This window comes from Myxocyprinus asiaticus, chromosome 2 (genome assembly GCF_019703515.2).
Source record: "Myxocyprinus asiaticus isolate MX2 ecotype Aquarium Trade chromosome 2, UBuf_Myxa_2, whole genome shotgun sequence".
NCBI classification, from domain to species: Eukaryota; Metazoa; Chordata; class Actinopteri; order Cypriniformes; family Catostomidae; genus Myxocyprinus; species Myxocyprinus asiaticus.
Genome location: NC_059345.1, coordinates 41,364,580 through 41,384,459, shown reverse-complemented (window position 1 = coordinate 41,384,459; position 19,880 = coordinate 41,364,580). Strand labels below are relative to the sequence as shown.

The 19,880-nt window shown below is 46.0% G+C and overlaps 1 protein-coding gene across 1 annotated transcript in view; it reads right to left on the bottom strand.

Annotated features, from left to right (window-relative positions):
- The window catches only part of LOC127451658 (receptor-type tyrosine-protein phosphatase N2-like), a 275,203-nt gene that overhangs the window by 191,271 nt on the left and 64,052 nt on the right, over positions 1 to 19,880 (bottom strand). Inside the window, exon 3 of the mRNA XM_051716512.1 lies at positions 19,409 to 19,522. Coding sequence (XP_051572472.1) covers positions 19,409 to 19,522 — 114 coding nt within the window. The remainder of the gene's footprint in view (positions 1 to 19,408; positions 19,523 to 19,880) is intronic.

The following is a 19,880-nucleotide window of genomic DNA, read 5'->3' as shown; positions in this document are numbered from 1 at the left end:
AAAAAAAAAAAAAGATATTCCCTAAAACTAAATGCATGCAATTATGTCTCAACAAATAGTGAATAGTATTCTCAGGATTGTTTTATTAAATGTGTTTGTAAATATGCAATCACACAATTAAAATATATGCACAAGGACACGTGACCTTTGCTGAGTTAAAGCACTGATACAAACAAATTAACAACCATCCATTATACAGTTTTACAGTGGAATGATGCCAGTTTAGCAATATTGTTTATTATCAGGCCTTCTGAGAATTAATCTTGTGTGTGCAGGTGAGTGAATGAAAATCCAAAATAATGTAGGACTGGTTATTTGCACATTGGGTAACAGATATAAATCAAACCTGCTAAGTTTTTGTCACTTACTGCAATGATCTCTGTCAGTCAGAAATGGTGCTTATCTCTCAATGTCAAATAAATTTCTGAATGACTGAAGTTAAAAGGCTCAAAATTGCTTGTCAGAGTGCATTTTGCCAGCATTCATGCAGCTGCAGACATCTAATTAGTTGCCTTATTATTGCTGTTAATTTGTACTGTATTGTTATGCATTTGTGTTCTTCTGTTTGATTTACAAGTTATTTGTTGTGCCACATGCAAGTTTTTTTATTAATTACTTATATAATTAGAGCGAGTTTGAACATCTGCAAGAAATGTAAAGAACTGGTTGTAATGCAACTGACTTTCTTCCTGCAGTAGGCCTCTCAAGAGCTGATCATGTATACACCTCTCTCTTTTTTCTCACACACAAGCAAGCATACAGGTGCCATGATGGTTTTAGCAGAGACTAAGAGTTACACTTAAATGATGCACAGTACTGCACCATAGCGGCCAATGTGTAAGGGTTAAGTTTAGGGGTAGGGGACAGAAAATATAATTAGCTCAGTATACTGTAAGAAATATAGAAAATCTATGGAAATTCCCCACTATGATTTAAAAAAAGAATGTGTGTTTGTTTTTTTCTGATTAACAATTTTTATTGATTCACATAAATGTACCTCATAAAACAAAACATATATACATAGAATCAAACTTAACCCCAACTATTACTCCTCCCCCTCCCAATCCCACCCTAACCCCAGCAACATAACAGTGGTCTTAAATTACATAGACACACATGCACACACATAAAAATAAAAAAAATACATAAAAAATAAATAAATAAACAAATAAAAGAAAACACAACAACAATAATCACACATCCACAATGACAAATACCCACCCCATTTCTCCACGAACACTTTATACCTCCCCGTTCCTCTGAATGTAACTTCCTCAAAGGCCGCCACCCTTCCCATCTCCGAGCACCACTCCTGAAAAGAGGGTGCTCCAGCCAACCTCCAGCCCCTCAAAATGATCTGCCTGGCGATCATGACACTGGTTAAGACCCAATTCTTTATGCGTCTACTTACAGTGTCAATGACCACCCCATCACCCAAGATACAGAGTCTGGGGCAGAATAATACCTGAATACCTAACGTCATGGTTACTTGTGTAACCTCCATTCCCTGATGGAGGGAACGAGACGTTGTGTCGATGTAGTGACACTAGGGGTCACTCTTGGGAGCCCGAGACATCTCTGGTCTTTGATAAAAGGCCAATGAAAATTGGCGAGTGGTATTTGCATGCCACTCCCCGGACATACGGGTATAAAAGGAGCTGATATGCAACCACTCATTCAGGTTTTATGCTGAGGAGCCAATAAGGTCCGGTCATTTCAGCGGGTAGTTCAGAGTTGTGGCAGGAGGGACACAACGTCTCGTTCCCTCCATCAGGGAAAGGAGGTTACACAAGTAACCATGACGTTCCTTATCTGTCACTCACTCGACGTTGTGTCGATGTAGTGACACTAGGGGTCCCTATATGAAACGCCACAATTGGCTGAACTGTGTTACGTGAACTGGCAGTATGTGGTGGGCAGACTACTGTGTGCCTCATAGCCAGCACACCAGGTCGACACGTAACCTCCCCCAACATAGTTATGAGTGTCGAACGGCCCTTTGGGGACAAGTCGACTACCCAAGAGATAGAGACAGGCTTAACCCAGTCGTGGCCTCTTTTCCCCTTCTCTAATTTCTACTCCCTAAAAAAGAAGGGGGATTATACGACTGAGCTGCCAGGTCTAGTCGGGGGGTGTCCCTCCAAAGGGGAAGACACCACGGAGACCACACCTCGCCCAAAGAGAGGGGGGGATATTTAAGTGGAAGAATACGTCACATGGTCTTTCCAACCATGTGGAGAGTCTTCAAGGTAGATCCTACCCAACGAGGGAGGAGTTTCTACGAACATGGAGACTGGGGCAGAGTTTGCCAACAGGGAAACTAATTAGTGGAAGATATACATCGCATGGGGTTAGCCTTACAGGGAACCGCCACATGCGGAGCACCTACCCCAGAACAGGACTCTTAGTTAGCACGTGTACTGGGCGAGCAGAGAGTCTCTCCAAAAACTCGACTGCCACAGGGCTCGGAGGAAGTCAACCAAGGAACAAAGATGTGAACACTACTGGGAATTAATGGCGCACGTCTTCAGCTCCAAAGGAGGCGGAAGGCACTATGTGCAAGCGATACACCCAGCTGGCTATCCCAGGGTTATCCACTTGTATTGCGTGCCACTACCTGGGATGAAAGGGGACAGCCTCCCTTCCAACCTCTCCTGCAGGAAGGAAAGCACTGATCCGACTGCGCATCTCTGGGGGTCTTCCCGTCAAGAAGAACACCACTTAGCGAACAGATGCCACTTAAAGGCATACAGGTGCCTCATTGAGGGGGCCCTAGCCTGAGTGATCGTGTCTACCACCGCAGGTCCTGTCCAGGGGCCAGAGAAGGAGATTCCAGAGGTCTAGTCGCGGGTGCCAGAGGGTGCCCCGTCCCTGAGAAAGAAGGTCCTTCCTCAGGGGAATTCGCCGGGGGGGGGGGGGGGCTGTCGCGAGGAGCGTGAGGTCTGAGAACCACGTCTGGGTGGGCCAGTAGGGTGCTACCAGGACAACCTGCTCCTCGTCCTCCCTGACCTTGCACAGAGTCTGTGCAAGTAGGCTCACTGGGGAAACGCATATTTGCGTAGGCCAGGGGGCCAGCTGTGTGCCAGCGCATCTATGCGGAGGGGAACCTCAGTGAGGGCGTACCAGAGTGGGCAGTGGGAGGATTCTTGGGAGGCAAACAGGTCCACCTGTGCCCATCCGAATCGACTCCAAATCAGCTAGACCACCTGAGGGTGGAGTCTCCACTCTCCCCTGAGGGTAACTTGCTGTGACAGCACGTCCACTGTAGTGTTGAGGTTGCCCGGGTTGTGAGTGGCTCGCAGCGACTTGAAGTGCTGCTGACTCCAGAGGAGGAGATGGCGGGCGAGTTGTGACATACAACGAGAGTGCAGACCGCCTTGGTGGTTGACATATGCTACTGTTGCCGTGTTGTCTGTCCGAACTAACACGTGCTTGCCCTGGATCAACGGCCGAAACCTCTGCAGGGTGAGCAGAATTGCCAACAACTCGAGGCAGTTGATGTGCCAATGCAGTCGCGGGCCCGTCCACAGGCCGGCGGCTGCGTGCCCGTTGCAAACAGTGCCCCAGCCCATTTTGGAGGCGTCTGTCATGACCACGACGCGCCTGGAGACCAGTTCTAGAGGAACACCTGCCCATAGAAATGAGAGGTCGGTCCAAGGGCTACCGCCGAGGATGCCATATGCCCCAGGAGCCTCTGAAAAAGTTTCAGTGGAACCGCTGTTTTCTGTTTGAACGCCTTCAAACAGGCCAGCACTGACTGGGCACGCTCGTTCGTAAGGCGCGCCGTCAAAGAGACTGAGTCCAGCTCCAAACCGAGAAAAGAGATGCTCTGAACCGGGAGGAGCTTGCTCTTTTCCCAGTTGACCCGAAGCCCTAGTCGGCTGAGGTGTGAGAGCACCAAGTCTCAAGAGTGAGCTAGGATTAGCCAGCCGTCAAGATAGTTGAGAATGCGAATGCCCACCTCCCTTAACAGGGCAAAGGCAGCCTCTGCGACCTTCGTGAAGATGCGAGGAGACAGGGACTGGCCGAAAGGGAAGACTTTGTACTGATACAACCCTCGAATGCAAACTGCAGGAAGGGTCTGTGTCGAGGAAGGATCGAGACATGGGAGTACGCATCCTTCAGGTCTACAGCCGCGAAACAATCTTGATGCCGGACGCTTGCCAGAATGCGTTTTTGCATCAGCATCTTGAACGGGAGTCTGTGTAAGGCCGGTTCAGTACTCGCAGGTCCAAGTTTGGCCACAACCCAACGCCTTTTTTCGGTACGATGAAGTAGGAGCTGTAAAACCCCTTCTTCATCTTGGCTGGAGGGACAGGTTCTATCGCACCCTTCCGTAGGAGGGTAGCGATCTCCGCACGCAAGGTAGCAGCATTTTCGTTCTTGACCAAGGTGAAGTGAATACCGCTGAACCTGGGCGGGTGCCTGGTGAACTGTTTCTTTATTTTATTTTTTTCTCTTTTTTTCTAATCGCGTAGTGAAGTCAGACAGCCCAGATCAGCCATCGCGATGGATTGGAAAGCGCAAGCCACGCGTCCAATTTCCACACAAGGGGGACCAAGGGGACAACGTCATCAGACGTACCAGCAGGTGGGGCCTCGCGGTGGGGCGGAGCTTGAGGGGCCACACCACGTCGTGGCCGTGCTGAGTCCAGGGATATCGAAGCACTTACCTGGCTCCTTGTGACCACCCCCGGAACAGCCTGGGATGGGGGAGGAAGAGGCCTGTCCTCATAATCCATGGAGACTGCCACATCGGGGGCAGCTGTGTGCCACAGCTGGGCGCTCAGTGGCGGAAAGACCACCGCTGGAGCGGCAATCCTGCAAGAAAAAAACCTGTGGACGGTAGTCGTGATGACGACCGTGCACACCGGGAATGTGACCCAAGGAGGAAGGAAACCACTCTTTTGCTAAACTCTTGGGTACCGCAGCCACTTGGGCATGCGGCGAAATCAAACAAAAAGATTTTCCACCCAGCCCTCCACCGGGGGATGGAGTGGTCTTCTTGCCAGCTTCAGGTGAGTGGGTTCCTTTGTCCTTGGGTCACCCATCTCAGGGGCACTTGACGACCTCCGTGGGTTCTTAGGCGCCGACTGTGAGATGGGTGGCGTCTGGTTCCTGAGGTGGGCTCCACGCCGGGGCCGGACTGAAGGGGCGGGCTGCGGTGGAGCCGGTGCAGTCACCGCAGAGGGATGCCCTTGGCGACGAGCAAATGGGGTGCAGGATATTGAGCCGTGCCGGGGCAGGATGTGCCGGATTGCCTCCGTCTGCTGCTTCACCACCGAGAACTGCTGGGCAAAGTCCTCGATGGTGTCGCCGAATAGGCCAGCCTGGGAAATGGGGGCAGCAAGAAACCGTGTCTTGTCGGCCTCGCCCATCTCGACCAGGTTGAGCCAAAGGTGGCACTCCTGGACCACTAGTGTGGCCACGTCTGCCCGAGAGACCGCACCGTGTCCTTCGTTGCTTGGAGAGTGAGGTCGGTTGCTGAGCGCAGTTCCTGCATCAAATCTGGGGTGGAACTACCCTCGTGCAGTTCTTTCAACACCTTGGCTTGGTGGACCTGCAGGAGAGCCATGGCGTGCAGGGCAGAGGCGGCTTGTCCAGCAGCACTGTAGGCTTTAGCCATCAGGGACGACGTGAGCCTACAGGGCTTGGACGGGAGCTTAGGGCATCCGCGCCAGGTGGCGGCGCTCTGTGGGCATAGGTGCACCATGAGCGCCTTATCCACCGGGGGAATCGCCGTATAGCCCCTGGCCGCCCCACCATCGAGGGTAGTGAGAGCAGGGGAACTGCAAAATCAGGGCTGGGCAGTAAAAGGTACCTCCCACGATTTTGTCAGCTCCTCGTGCACTTCCGGGAAGAATGGCACTGAAGCAGGGTGTGGCTGCTTTGAGCGGTGCCGCGAGCCCAGGAACCAATCATCAAGCCGCGAGGGTTCAGGGGAGAGCGGAGGGTTCCACTCTAACCCGACGCTCATGGCCGCCCGGGAAAGCATGTCCATCATTTCGGCATCAGCCTGTGACTGGGCAATCGTCCCCAAGGGGGGGAGCCCAGCTGAGGCTTCTGCGTCCGACTGGACATGCCCGCTCTCCGATGCTGTGCTCGAGAGCTCATCATCTTTACGGGCTCCGAACAAGAAGCCAGACTCGCCGTGAGACAAGCCGGCGAACTCATCCGGAAGCCCGACTGGGGCAGACGAGCGTGCTGGGGAATGGGAGGTCCACGGGGGGATACCCGGCGGAGGCGTTCCCACTGGGGTCCCCAAATCGCCCCCAGTGCCAGCCGCGCTGGCCTCATACCCGTAGGTACGGAAAAGCAAGCCGTGACCACAATGTTGCCATGGTCATGTTCTCGCAATGAGAACATGAACCATCCACAAACGCTGCCTCTATGTGGGTCATGCCAAGACACAAAAGACAGCAATCATGACCATCTGAAGTTGAGAGATAATGACCGCAACCAGGAATAACACACAAATGGGAAAGGCATCTTTAAAAAGACACATCTTTAAAAAGACGTTCCATGTGTGCCGCTCTTTTAGAGAAATATATACTCTTTTAGAGGAAAAAAGCTCTTTCAGAAAATATACTCTCTTGTTTTCTGCCGAAGCACCCAGGGGCATTCTCTGCAGTGCACCAGCGCAGAGGAGGGAGAAGCCGCTGAAATGCGCCATCAGATCTAGCAGAGGTGAATGAACAGTAGAATTCAGCTCAATGAGCATGACCGTTCGGCTCCGAAGAGAAAATCTGAATGAGTGGTTGCATACCAGCTCCTTTTATACCCGTATGTCCGGGGAAGTGGCCTGCAAATACCACTCGCCAATTTTCATTGGCCTTTTATCAAAGACCAGAGGTGTCTCAGGCTCCCAAGAGTGACCCCTAGTGTCACTACATCGACACACCATCGAGTGAGTGACAGATAGGGAACACCTCGCATACCAGATTCTGCACCTTTAACCAAAACTTTTGAATTTCAACACACCCCCAAATGACATAGGTTAAATCTCCATACTCTGATTGGCATCTCCAGCAGGTGGGTGTGTCTTTAAGACCAAGCCTATACAATTTAGAGGGGGTCCAATAGAACCAATGTAAAATCTTTTTGAATTGTATAAAGTTTCTTACATTCCTTGAACCGATCGCGTTTCTCTCTTGTCGAACTCGCAAAGTCCGGGAACAAGAAAATATTATGGTTCTTCCAAGAAAACTTCCATTTGCTCCTCGCCTGGCACAACACAAGATCTTTATCGGATGATCTCAGAAATCTGGCCAGAATCGATCAGGGCCTATCTCCCTCAGCAAATCTGTGAGCTGGGACTCTGTGAGCTCTCTCGATTTCCAGCTTGTGGCCTGTTATGTCGAGCAGACTCGGGAAAAGCTCGTCCAGGAATCCCACCATATCTCTGCCCTCCTCATGCTCAGGAATTCCAACAATTCGAACGTTATTCCTGTGGCTTCTATTCTCAAGATCTTTAAGCTTTTCAAGGAGATGTTCCAAATCAACTTTGGTTGCGGGCAGATTAGCGGTTAATTCCCTCTCCGAAGATTCCAGACAATCGATTCGTCTCTCAGCATCAGTCACTCTTGTAACTAACTCAGAAAATGTTATTTCCATCGCTGTAATCAATCGACGTATTACAGTGAGATCCTCCAAGTCAGCAAGAACCTTCGTCAGCTTCACCGACATGTTGGAGAACTGACGCTGGATCTCCTCTCCCGCCACGCATTCTAAATCGAGTCCCCGGTCTGTAGGCCTGTCGAGGCTTTCATCCTGAACACGTAAGTGTCTTTTAATGTCTCCAGAGCCCGAGGATTTTGACTTCTTTGCCATGTTTTACCTCAAAGCGCAAATGTGTAACTGGGTGTATCAAATTTTACCACATTATAACATGAGAATAATTAAAAATGAGCAAAGTGCGCAGAGCTCGTCGCTCACACGTTTGCTTCTTGCGTGGCATCACGTGACCCCCTGTGTGTTTGTTTTTTAAAAGTCAAATAAAAATATCCATGGATTATGACATTTTGATCTGTAAGTATTTATTGCTTTTGAGCTTGTAAACAGCATCAGAAACAAACCAAAAAACCTTTGATATGACTCAAACATCCAGCTTTTGCTTTTAAAGAAATAACTGAAATGAGAAACTCAAACAATAACTTTAAATAATTTCAGAAAAGCATTTCTAAAATACCCAGCTCTCCATTATGTCTGACCACATTCAAGACTCCAGCCATTAAATCCTTTTTAAAGGAACATTCCAGGTTCAATAAAAGTTAAACTCAGTCGAAAGCATTTGTGGCAAAATGTTTTAACAGAAGAATTAATGTAAACGCTTTATAAAATTATAAGTTCCACATTTCTGCCTTTAAACTCTCCAAAAATTGGCCCATTGTAAGTAACTCACTGTAACCTCAATTTTTGCTTTTTTTAAAGAAAAGGAGGGATAAGTTGTAGTGGTAATCAACATAATGCCACAAATGCTGTCAATTAAGCTTAAATTGTATTGAACCTGGAATATTCCTTTAATTCTTTCCCCCTCCTTCAAACTCTCCATCTCCTTCAGCTGCTCTCTGCAGCTTCCTCTCTGTCTCTCTCTATTCATTAATAGCCTCCTTCTCCAGGAGACATCTGTAACTTCCCATGTTGTGCTTATACACTGACCACAGTTGAAGATAAAAGAGATGGCGCAGCACATTATGAGTTTGCTATAATGTTAAAGTCCAAGACCCGGGACATCCAAAGAACATCTAAAGACAATAGCATTAAATAGAGGGCATCTCACAACAGGGAAAGCTGTCAGATGCCATGATGGACCTGTATGACAAAGAGAGAGCATTCTTCCTGTCCAGTCAATAGCATCGATCTAATGACACTGTGTAGGGTATGTGGCGGTTCCACAAATTGTGTGATTTCTTCGGCTTTCTAGATGAGTGATAAAGAGAATTGTGAGTCGATGGCATTGATGTTCTCTACATTTATCTGCCTATCTACCTCTCTCTCCCTCTCTCATGTGAGGAAGAATGTGGAAGGATGTCAGTCTGCTAAAGGTTTCTGGAAGGCTGACAAAGGGTTTAATGAGATGGTTGAGAGATGGACAGGTTTTCTCAAAAACACACAAACAACCAAACTCGGTCACACTGTAAAATTACAAAAATGTCTCATAGACACACACATACAAATGCACACATACTTTACAGGGAAAAAATGGCCAGGAGAACAATATAAGACAATTGCATACATTTAATGGTTCATTTGTCTGCTGAATTGGCCACACAATTAACAAAACACACAATCAAAGCACATGCACAGGACATAAACATATTAACTTCTGCACACACACAAATGCACACAGGGGATATAGAGACCTTTGAGAGCTCCCTTGCAAATTGCTCTAAAATTACTATAAAACACTGCAACATAGCACGTCAATCAAAAGTCGAGCTTTCAGACACCATCTGCATCAAAAAAGAAAACGAGAGAGAGAGAGAGATAGCTGAACACAGCCTTTCTTCCTCCTGATTCCTCTCTCTTTATTTGGCTTGGGTAATTGGAGTAAGTCGGCCATCTCTCTGGCTCTCTAATATTCATTACCATGTTGGTAATTTACCCAGAGACGGTTGCGTGCCTTCCACGCTTTTCAACTCTCATTTATGCCTGTTTGAAAAGATCAAGCTGGGAGCAAGCCTCCGCAGCCTATTAACAGCTCAGATCCATCACCAAGACAGACAGGATGGAGCATGCTGCCCTCAAATGGCTATGTTGGAGACTGACAAAATGGTATCGCAAAAACCTACTTTGATTATTCATATACATTTCTCTAAAAAGTAATAGTGCTAACATAAGCAGTTTGTAGTTTTTCTTATTTACACTACCGTTCAAAGGTTTAGGGTCACTTACTCATTCTTTATTTTTTTTTAATAATTTTTTTTTCTTCACATTTTAGAATAATAGTAAAGTCATCACAACTATGGAATAATAGAAATGGAAATATGGGAATTATGTTGTGACTAAACAAACTCCAAAATAAATCAAAACTATGTTATATTTTAGCATCTTCAAAGTGGCCACACTTTGCCTAGATTTTGCAGAAGTGTACTCTTGGCATTTTCTCAACCAACTTCTTGAGGTATCACCCTGGGATGCTTTTTAAACAGTATTGAAGGAGTTCCCATCTATATGCTGGGCACTTAGTGGCTGCTTTTCTTAATTATTCGGTCCAAGTCATCCAAGTCAAAAACCTTTTTTTTTTAAATAAAATGTTAGTTTTGTATGTGCTGGCATAATTATATTTTTGTCTACAAAAATAATTTCAAACATTTTAGCATATGCCTTCAGATCAAAAGGTTTTTAAGATCATGAGAAACATTTCAGGCAAGTGACCCCAAACTTTTGAACGGTAGTGTACATCCTATTAAATAAAATGGTAAAGAACTCCAGTTGATTACAGCAAAGGTTATGGAGGTAGATCTTCATGCTTCTTAACTTGTGGAGTTAATACTTGTTATATTTCATATGGAAAATGTTTAGTAAATTGAATTATTAAAGCTAAATTCATTAATTGATCATTGTCCCAAATGCTGCTCAGTGTTTTAGGAACACTGCTCAATACTAGGGCTGGGTAAAATATAAATTTTCTGATTAATCATGATCTTCATTTGAACGATCCCGACAGGGACTTTTTCTTTTACTTCAAAGTTTACTTTCTGGTTGTGTTGATTGTAATATCTGTTAAATGAATAGCAACTGAACTGCATAGTTTGGGCCCAGAGGTTAACATTGTGTAATATATCAAGTTAGAAGGTTCCCTGTATAATTTAGCATTAGCTGAGAGAGAATTTCTTTCATATGTAAGCAAAATGAATATTACAACTGAAATATACCCACATGAATCAGAATCTAATCAAATCGTGTACCCAATACAGCCAAGGTGCTAAAAAGCTGAAGCCAGTGTTGGTACCCTCTGAGTTCAATTTAAATATTACACAGCATTATATATTGTAAATAAATTGTTTTCTTCTAATGTATGGTTATGAATGGGACAAAGTTTACGAAAGGAAACATTTTCTTATACAGTACATTGATTTAGATTCAGATTAGTGCAGATGGCATACACAATTGAGCACACACACACACACACACACACACACACACACACAAACACTTTCCAACTGATCAGCCCAGTGAGCATCATTCATAAGCATAACACTCTCAACAAAATCACTTTGAACTTCAACATAAATAATTAGATTTGCACATTAATTGCCTTTAAATTTATGATGTAACTTTTTTCACCACATTGTAGCAAAACTACTACACATTCAGCAGACCTATGTTTCTGCTAAATGTGTTTCTGGAGTTCTGTTCAAACAATAAGGACACAGTTACAGATTAAGTCAGCTTTACAGGTTAAGACTCACTACGCTGCCGAGGAACAGTGATAGTACATTCAATCCAGGCCTGCTAACACAGTGTATCATTGAAAAACCTCTCTGTCATGAAAGCCCTCAGATGTGCAATTCCAAGCCCCTGAACAGTGGATGAGTGCTCAATCTCATCCTTTCATCCCACTCTCTTTCATCTGTCCCTATGACAGACAGCAACATCATTCCACAAAAGATGTGTGCACGTTTGGCTGTGTCAGTTTTTACTTGAGTTGAAAAGCTCTGGTACTGATTGTGACACGTTTCTGCTAAGGGTAAAATTCACTAGCTATGTACATTGAGGAAACCAGAGACAGCTGTGACATTTTGATGATTTCTTTAGTCTGTGGATTATTGATCTAATCACGGCAACAAGGTACACAGCAATCAAGACCGACATGGCCACAGTAGCAATTACACTTCCATTTATTCTATTCAGAATGCTACAACACAAGCAATTAATTTTAAGGAGACAGTAACATTAGAAGCGCAGTGTTTCCCTTAGGATTTTTTATGGGTGCGTGCATCCACGAGCCTGCAACACCAGACCCCCATTTACACATGTTGGAGGAATAATAGCTTAAAATGACCTTAGAATCATTATAGATGGGTTATTCATGTTCGTCTTGTTATGTGTTTGCTTATTATGTACTGGGAGTTTATAATGAAATAATTTATAGTCAAATAATGAAATGCTTCAATGCAGAAAATTACTTTATTTTTATTAAACATAAACACCAATAGATCATATAAATCTATTTAAAACAACATACATGTCACAGGGCTCTAGACTAAAATATAGTTCTACAGATGGAGGCACCAGATTGGTAGCATCAGTGAAATATATATATATATATATATATATATATATATATATATATATATATATATATATATTGTTTTTGACCTTAATTAAAAATAAATAAATAAAAATAGTGACATTATTATATATTTTATATTATTTTGTCGCCGAAATGCACATTTGACAGTATAGCATTGATTTTGACTTGATGCAACAGTAACATCTGTATGTAACCTAATTTATATAGGGCTAAATTGAAATATTCTGAGTGTAATCATACTGATTAAGTACAATCATCTCTTTTAATTTCTGAAGGGAAACAAAGTCAGTTACTTTTTCCTACAATCAAAGAGCAGATTCTAGAACAGATTTTACACTGAAGAATAACTGATTGCCTGGTCCATAATAATTATGAAAAGTTGCCATAGTTCCATAGGAAAAAAGCACACAGCTTCACCTCCAGGAGGGGAAAGGCGCTGTACACAAGTGGTACACCCGTCCAGTTGCCCCGCATACTTACCTGTTCATACCTGACAACACACGGGATGAAACCGGCTCAACCTAGAGATTGTAGAATCCCACAAAGGTATTGGGTGTTGCCCAACCCTCTGCTCTACAGATGTCTGCTAAAGAGGCGCCATTGGTTAGGGCCCAAGAGGCTGCCATACTCCTAGTGGAGTGTGCTCGAAGCCCAAAGGGGGGTGGCACTTCCTAGGCCTGGTATGCCAAAGTGATGGCGTCAATGACCCAGTGGAAGATCCTCTGTTTGGAGACAGCCCTCCCTTTCCACTGTCCTCCGAAGCAGACAAAGAGCTGCTCACAGCGTCTAAAGCTCTGCACGCGATCCAAGTAGATGCGCAAAGCATGCACCGGACAAAGCAACGACAAGGTTAGGTCTGCCTTCTCCTGGGGCAGCGCTTGCAGGTTCACCACCTGATCCCTAAACAGGGTCATGGGAACCTTGGACACATAGCCCGTCGGGGTCTCAGGATCACGTGAGAGTACACCGGACCGAACTCCAGGCAGGTGTCGCTGACAGAGAACGCCTGCAGGTCTCCAACCCTCTTGATGGACATGAGCACAGTCAGGAGGACAGTCTTCAATGAGAGCACCTTTAGCTCAACTGACTCTAGGGGCTCAAACAGGGCTCTCCGCAGGCCCCGCAGGATCATGGAGAGATCCCACGAGGGAATGACGTGTGGCCTGGGAGGATTCAGCCTCCTCGCGCTTCTAAGGAACCTGATGATCAGGTCGTGCTTCCCAAGGGACTTACCGTCTACTGCGTCATGGTGTGCCGCTATAGCGGTCACATACACCTTCAAGGTGGAGGGGGACAGCTGCCCCTCCAGCCTCTCCTGCAGGAAGGAAAGCACCAATCCGACTGCACATCTCTGGGGGTCTTCACGTCGGGATGAACACCACTTAGCGAACAAACGGCACTTCAAGGCATACAGGTGCCACATAGAGGGAGCCCTGGCCTGAGTGATCGTGTCTACCACTGCCGGTGGTAGGCCACTTAGGTCTTCCACGTCCTGTCCAAGGGCCAGACATGGAGATTCCAGAGGTCTGATCGTGGGTGCCAGATAGTGCCCCATCCCTGAGGGAGGAGGTCCACCCTCAGGGGAACTCACCAGGGAGGGGCTGTCACGAGGAGTGTAAGGTCCAAGAACCAAGTCTGGGTGGGCCAGTAAGGCACCACCAGGACGACCTGCTCCTCGTCCTCCCTGACCTTGCACAAGGTCTGTGCAAGCAGGCTCACTGGGGAAACACATACTTGTGCAGCCCCCGGGGCTAGCTGTGTGCCAGCGCGTCTGTGCGAGGGTGTACCAGAGCGGGCAGTGGTAGGATTCCCGGGAAGCGAACAGGTCTACCTGCGCTTGGCTAAATCAACTCCAAATCAGCTGGACCACCTTGGGGTGGAGTCTCCACTCTCCCCTGAACGTAACCTGCCACAGCAGCACATCCGCTGCACCGTTGAGGTCGCCCGGGATGTGAGAGGCTCACAACGACTTGAGTCGCTGCTGACTCCAGAGGAGGAGATGGCAGGCGAGTTGCAACATGCAACGCAAGCATAAGCCGCCTTGGCAGTTTATATTCGCTACTGTCGCCGTGTTGTCTGACCGGACCAACACATGCTTGCCCTGGATCAACGGCCGAAGCCTCCACAGGGCGAGCAATACCGCCAGCAACTCGAGGCAGTTGATATGCCAACGCAGTCGTGGCCCTGTCCAGGAGACCGTGGCTGCATGCCCGTTGCATACGGCACCCCAGCCTCGCTTGGAGGCGTCTGTCGTAACAACGACGCACCTGAACACTTGCACTAAGGGGACCCCTGCCTGCAGAAATGCAAGGTCCGTCCAAGGGCTGAACAAGTGGCAGCAGATCGGCATGATGGCCACGCAATGTGTGCCGTGGCGCCATGCCCATCTCGGGACTCGAGTCTGAAGCCAGTGCTGGAGCGGTCTCATATGCATCAACCCAAGTGGCGTGACCACCGCCGAGGACGCCATATGCCCCAGGAGTCTCTGAAACTGTTTCAGTGGGACCGCCGTTCTCCGCCTGAATGACTTCAGGCAGTTCAGCACTGACTGCATGCACTTGCTCATGAGGCGCGCTATCATAGAGACTGAGTCCAACTCCATCCCAAGATGCTCTGAACTGGGGACAGCTTGCTTTTTTCCCAGTTGACCCAAAGCCCCAACTGGCTGAGGTGCCCGAGCACCAGGTCCCTGTGCACACACAACAAGTCTCAAGAGTGAGCTAGAATCAGCCAGTCGTCGAGATAATTGAGGATGCAAATGCCCACTTCCCTTAACGGAGTAAGGGCTGCCTCTGCGACTTTCGTGAAGACACAAGGTGACAGGGACAGACCGAAGGGGAGGACCTTGTACTGGTATGCCCGGCCCTCGAAGGAGAACCGCAGAAAGGGCCTGTGCCGAGGTAAAACCGAGATGTGGAAGTACGCGTCCTTCAGGTCAATCGCTGCAAACCAATCTTGATGCTGGACACACGCCAAAATGCATTTCTGTGTCAGCATCTTGAACAGGAGTCTGTGCAAGGCCTGGTTCAGTATTCACAGGTCCAAGATTGGCCGCAACCCAGCGACTTTCTTTGGCATGATGAAGTAGGGGCTGTAGAACCCTTTCTTCATCTCAGCTGGAGGGACAGGCTCTATCGCGTCCTTCTGCAGAAGGGGGGCATCAGCATCCTGTGGTCAATCCCAGGTCAGGACTACCCTCGTGCAGTTCTCTCAGCGCCTTGGTCTGGTGCACTTGCAGGAGAGCCATGGCGTGCAGGGTGGAGGCGGCCTGCCCAGCGGCACTGTAAGCCTTGGTCGCCAGGGGTGATGTGAGCTTACAGGCCTTGGACGGGAGTCTCAGACAATTCTGCCTGGTGGCGGCATTTTGCGGGTACAGGTGCACCGCAACCACCTTATCCACCTGGGGAATCGCCGTGTACCCCCTGGCCGTCCCACCATCGAGGGTAGTGAGAGTGGAGGAGCTTAGAGATCGGGTCTGGGCAGTAAAAGGTGCCTGTCACGATTTTGTGAGCTCCTCGTGCACCTCCGGGAAGAATGGGACTGGGGCGGGGCGCAGCCGTGAGTGGCGCTTTGAGCCCAGGAACCAATCGTCAAGCCGCGAGGGTTCAGGGCAGGGTGGAGGGTTCCACTCCAGCCCGACACCCACGGCTGCCCGGGCAAGCATGGCTGTCGGCACCGCGTTGGCCTCAGACTGGGCAACCACACACGAAGCCCTGAATGAGACATCAAACTCGCCATGGGGTGAGTCGCCTGTCTCATCCCAGAACTCGACCAGGGCAAACGAGCGTACTGGGGAATGGGAGGTCCGTGGGGGATTACCCAGCAGAACCACTCCCATTGGGGTCCCCAAATCATCCCCAGTGCTAACCGACGCTGCCTCATACCCCGTAGGTAGAAGGACTGGGGCGGGGAGCAGCTGGAGTGGCTTTCCCTCTGAAGAAGGAAAGCCACGACCGCAACATTGCCATGGTCATGTTCTCGCAGTGAAAACATGATCCATCCACGAATGCTGTCTCAGCATGGGCGCAGCCCATGCAGGTGAGACAGCGATCATAGCCGTCAGAGGCGGAGAGGTAGTGACCGCATCCAGGAACTAAACACAGACAGAAAGGTATCTTTAAAAAGATGCTCTCCATCAGTGCCACTCTTTTAGAGAAAATATACTGTTTTATTGCAAGAATATATACTCTTTTAGGTTGTCGAAGTGCCCAGGGGCGTTCTCTGTACTCAATCCAGCACGAGGGGGAGAAACTGCTGTAATGCACCATAAATCCAACAGCATGCAGAGGTGAATGTACCAGCAGTGAAATTCAGCTCTCTGTGAATCAACCACTCAGCTCCAAAGATGAGTAGTTGCGAGCCAGCTCCTTTTATACCCGTATGTCTGGGGTAGTGGCATGCAAATTCCACTCGCCAATTCCCATTGGCCTTTTTTCAAAGATCAGAGGTGTTTGGGGCTCCCAAGAGCGACCTCTAGTGTCACTACATCGACACAACGTCGAGTGAGTGACAGATAGGGAACTGCAAGTTACTTGCGGAGGAACATTTTACGTGAGTTGTATTTAGGCACTGCTCTTCTGGCAGATGAATCTCATGGCTTGAGTGAGGACTCGGTAGATTTCCTGCAGAGCAGAGTCATGACGAGCTATTTTCATTTGATATTATGTTATTCGCTTAAAAATTTATAACCGATATATTACTTACTTTGAGGAAGATAAACAACACTCTTAATTATATTTTAATATGATTATTAAAGCGTTTTATCCACTACACAATACACAATGTTTGTATTGTACTACACATATCATATCAAGAGGTGAAACTTGTGAAATGGCTGATATGAGTCCAACAGAAGACACTTCATTTTTATATTACAATCTACAGCCTCAGATATCAATGCAAGTGAACCATTATACTACAACAGTAGGTCTATGCACTGCAAAATGAGGATTTAATAATGAAAATAATACACAGAAATATGCAATATAACAATTACAGTAATACATTTTTAATCGTTTATTTAGAAGTAAAGTTACAACAGAGAGATGCATGCTAAACAAATTAATAAAAATTATTATGCTATGAAATCGGTGCATTATAGACAACTTGAGATAAGTATAAATTCATGAGGAACCACCTTGTATCTATAGTGGCTTTTTAGATCTGTTTAAGCATCTGCTAAAAGGATAAAATGGCAAGTGTCCATACACAGATTTATTGCTCCAGAAATACTTTTTTGGCTTACACTTGCTTGCAACGTTTAGACCATAAGGTCTTCATCAGGCAAAAAAAAAAAAAGTGAAAAAAATAGCCTAAGAAAACAGCAGCACACACATTTAGAGACACAATTTGGGAATCTCGAAACTGCAGCAATGTTATAAAATACTCATGTTATAAAATATTCAGAGGTCATGAATAACAATAACTTCACTGAAGAAAAACAACTTATAAACACATTGCGATCGGTACACATGAGCAACGTTCGATTAATTAAAGCATGACAAACATTATAGCAGGTAAACTACTTCGCCAAACAGTAACAAAACATTAAACCCATTAGGAGAGTGATTTCACTCCGCTGCTGTCCTGAAACTCCTGAAACCACGACTTGTTTGACTGAACAGCTGTCGCACTCACTTCCCGCTTCTCGAGACACAGCGGACCTTCTTTCTCAGCTTACGGATATGACGTAAACACGCAAGGACAAATAATGAATGCTTGCGATTTCAAGCAAAATCTGACCCGACAGCTCAAATTCCCTCAAAATAAAAATCATTATTGTAGGCTTATTGTAGTGAATCGGTGTAAGACAAGGACATGGTTTTGAACATGGATTTTTTATGTACTCACTCAATAATGGAACTTTGTTAATTGTAACCTATTGAATGTAAAATGTGAACATTGCAAACAGACATGCAAGGGTGCTGGCAGAAAGGATAAGAAAGACAAACAGGTAAACATGGGAACTGGATGTTGACCGTGATTTCAGGAATACCACATGATCCTGTATCAACATTCTTGTTGGTCCTGGAACAAAATTTCAATCAACCAATCAGATTTTAGAGTTAGATTTGGATTAATGTTGGGTTAGGCTTAGGGCTAGGGTCAGTGGCTTGTAAACCATTCTTATAAAACTATCACTTCCCTCTAATTTTAGGTGTAGGTTAGGGTTAGGGCAAATGTTCTTTAAAATAAATGTTTTTCCAGGACCAATAAAAGATGTTCCAACTAAGGCTAGATGATAAAACAATATCGATATTTACCAAAAAAAATACATTTCCGATATCGATGATAAACTTTTGAATAATTTGCGATATTTAGCCTATGTTCTACGTCTAAATGATCTGATCAGGTACGTCTCGCTAAAAACACAAGCACTTCGGCAAAGTTATACACACTTTACTATACACACATACTAGGTAACTGAATCACAGTCATGAAATCAGCCTGTTAGGAAGTATTAGCAGGCTAACGGCTACATAGCCCAGCTGTCATGAAATCGGTAATGAGGCTCTGTAGCTGCTAGCTAGCTATCTGGCCAATATGATATTGTTGTGTGCAGAAACAATACAGAACTGACAATGCAATACAGCTATCAATTGAACACAACAACAACTCTGACATCCACACCATTGCTGTTTATTTATGTACTATTTAGTTAAAAAGAAATTCCAGATCCATAGTGCTGTTACAGCCAAGAAAGTGTTTCTTCTTCTTGTGCTGTTTATTGGTGGTTGGCAATCCAGTTTATGGTGCATTACAACCACCTACTGAGCTGGAGTGTGGAGCGTAACAAAGTCTTTCAGTGTACTCAAACGACGAGATTATGAAGTTGGCAGAATTTCATCAAAAAGAGGTCATACACCTTATGAGGATTAAATCCTAAACTGGGTATACTTTAAATGTAGCTTACGTTCTAGGGTTTACTTGTAAACAAACAAGTTATTTACATTCATTCTTGAGGTCTAACAAACATGTAGACGGCATTTCATCCCCCATTAATGGTATGAAATGTATTTTGTGATAAATATTGATATCGAACGATATGAGAAAAAATATTGTGATAGTATTTTTTGCCATATTGCCCAGCCCTAATTCCAACAGAAACATGTGATACTTGGCAAAATCACTCAGTGACCCAGTGTGATACCTCTGTGGGCCAGCTTCTGGAGAACAATCCTCAAACGCTGTATAGCTTCTGGAGACACATCATAGGTGTAGGAAACTGTGCCTGAATAACTCTGACATCGCCCAAACACTCCATCTGAAAAACAAACACACAGACATCTTTTACAAATACATAAGGTATGGCAAAAAGAAAATCAACTGCAAATATATTTTACTCATAATATTTCTATTTTCATTCCTCATGGTATGAACAGTTTATACACAAACCACCCCAATAACACACTGTTTGTTGCACCAATCCCAAATAATCAAATTATCAGCAACCATTAATGGTTAATACTTTATATCATGTATGCAGCCTCTTGCTCTTTAAATATGCAAGAAACCATAATGCTTTATTTTGTGATAGTGACAACCAAGATAAGATCATTCAAGAAGAAAACTGGCATGAGGGAATAGCACAACTGTTTGTGTCCACTGATCATCAGTTTGTT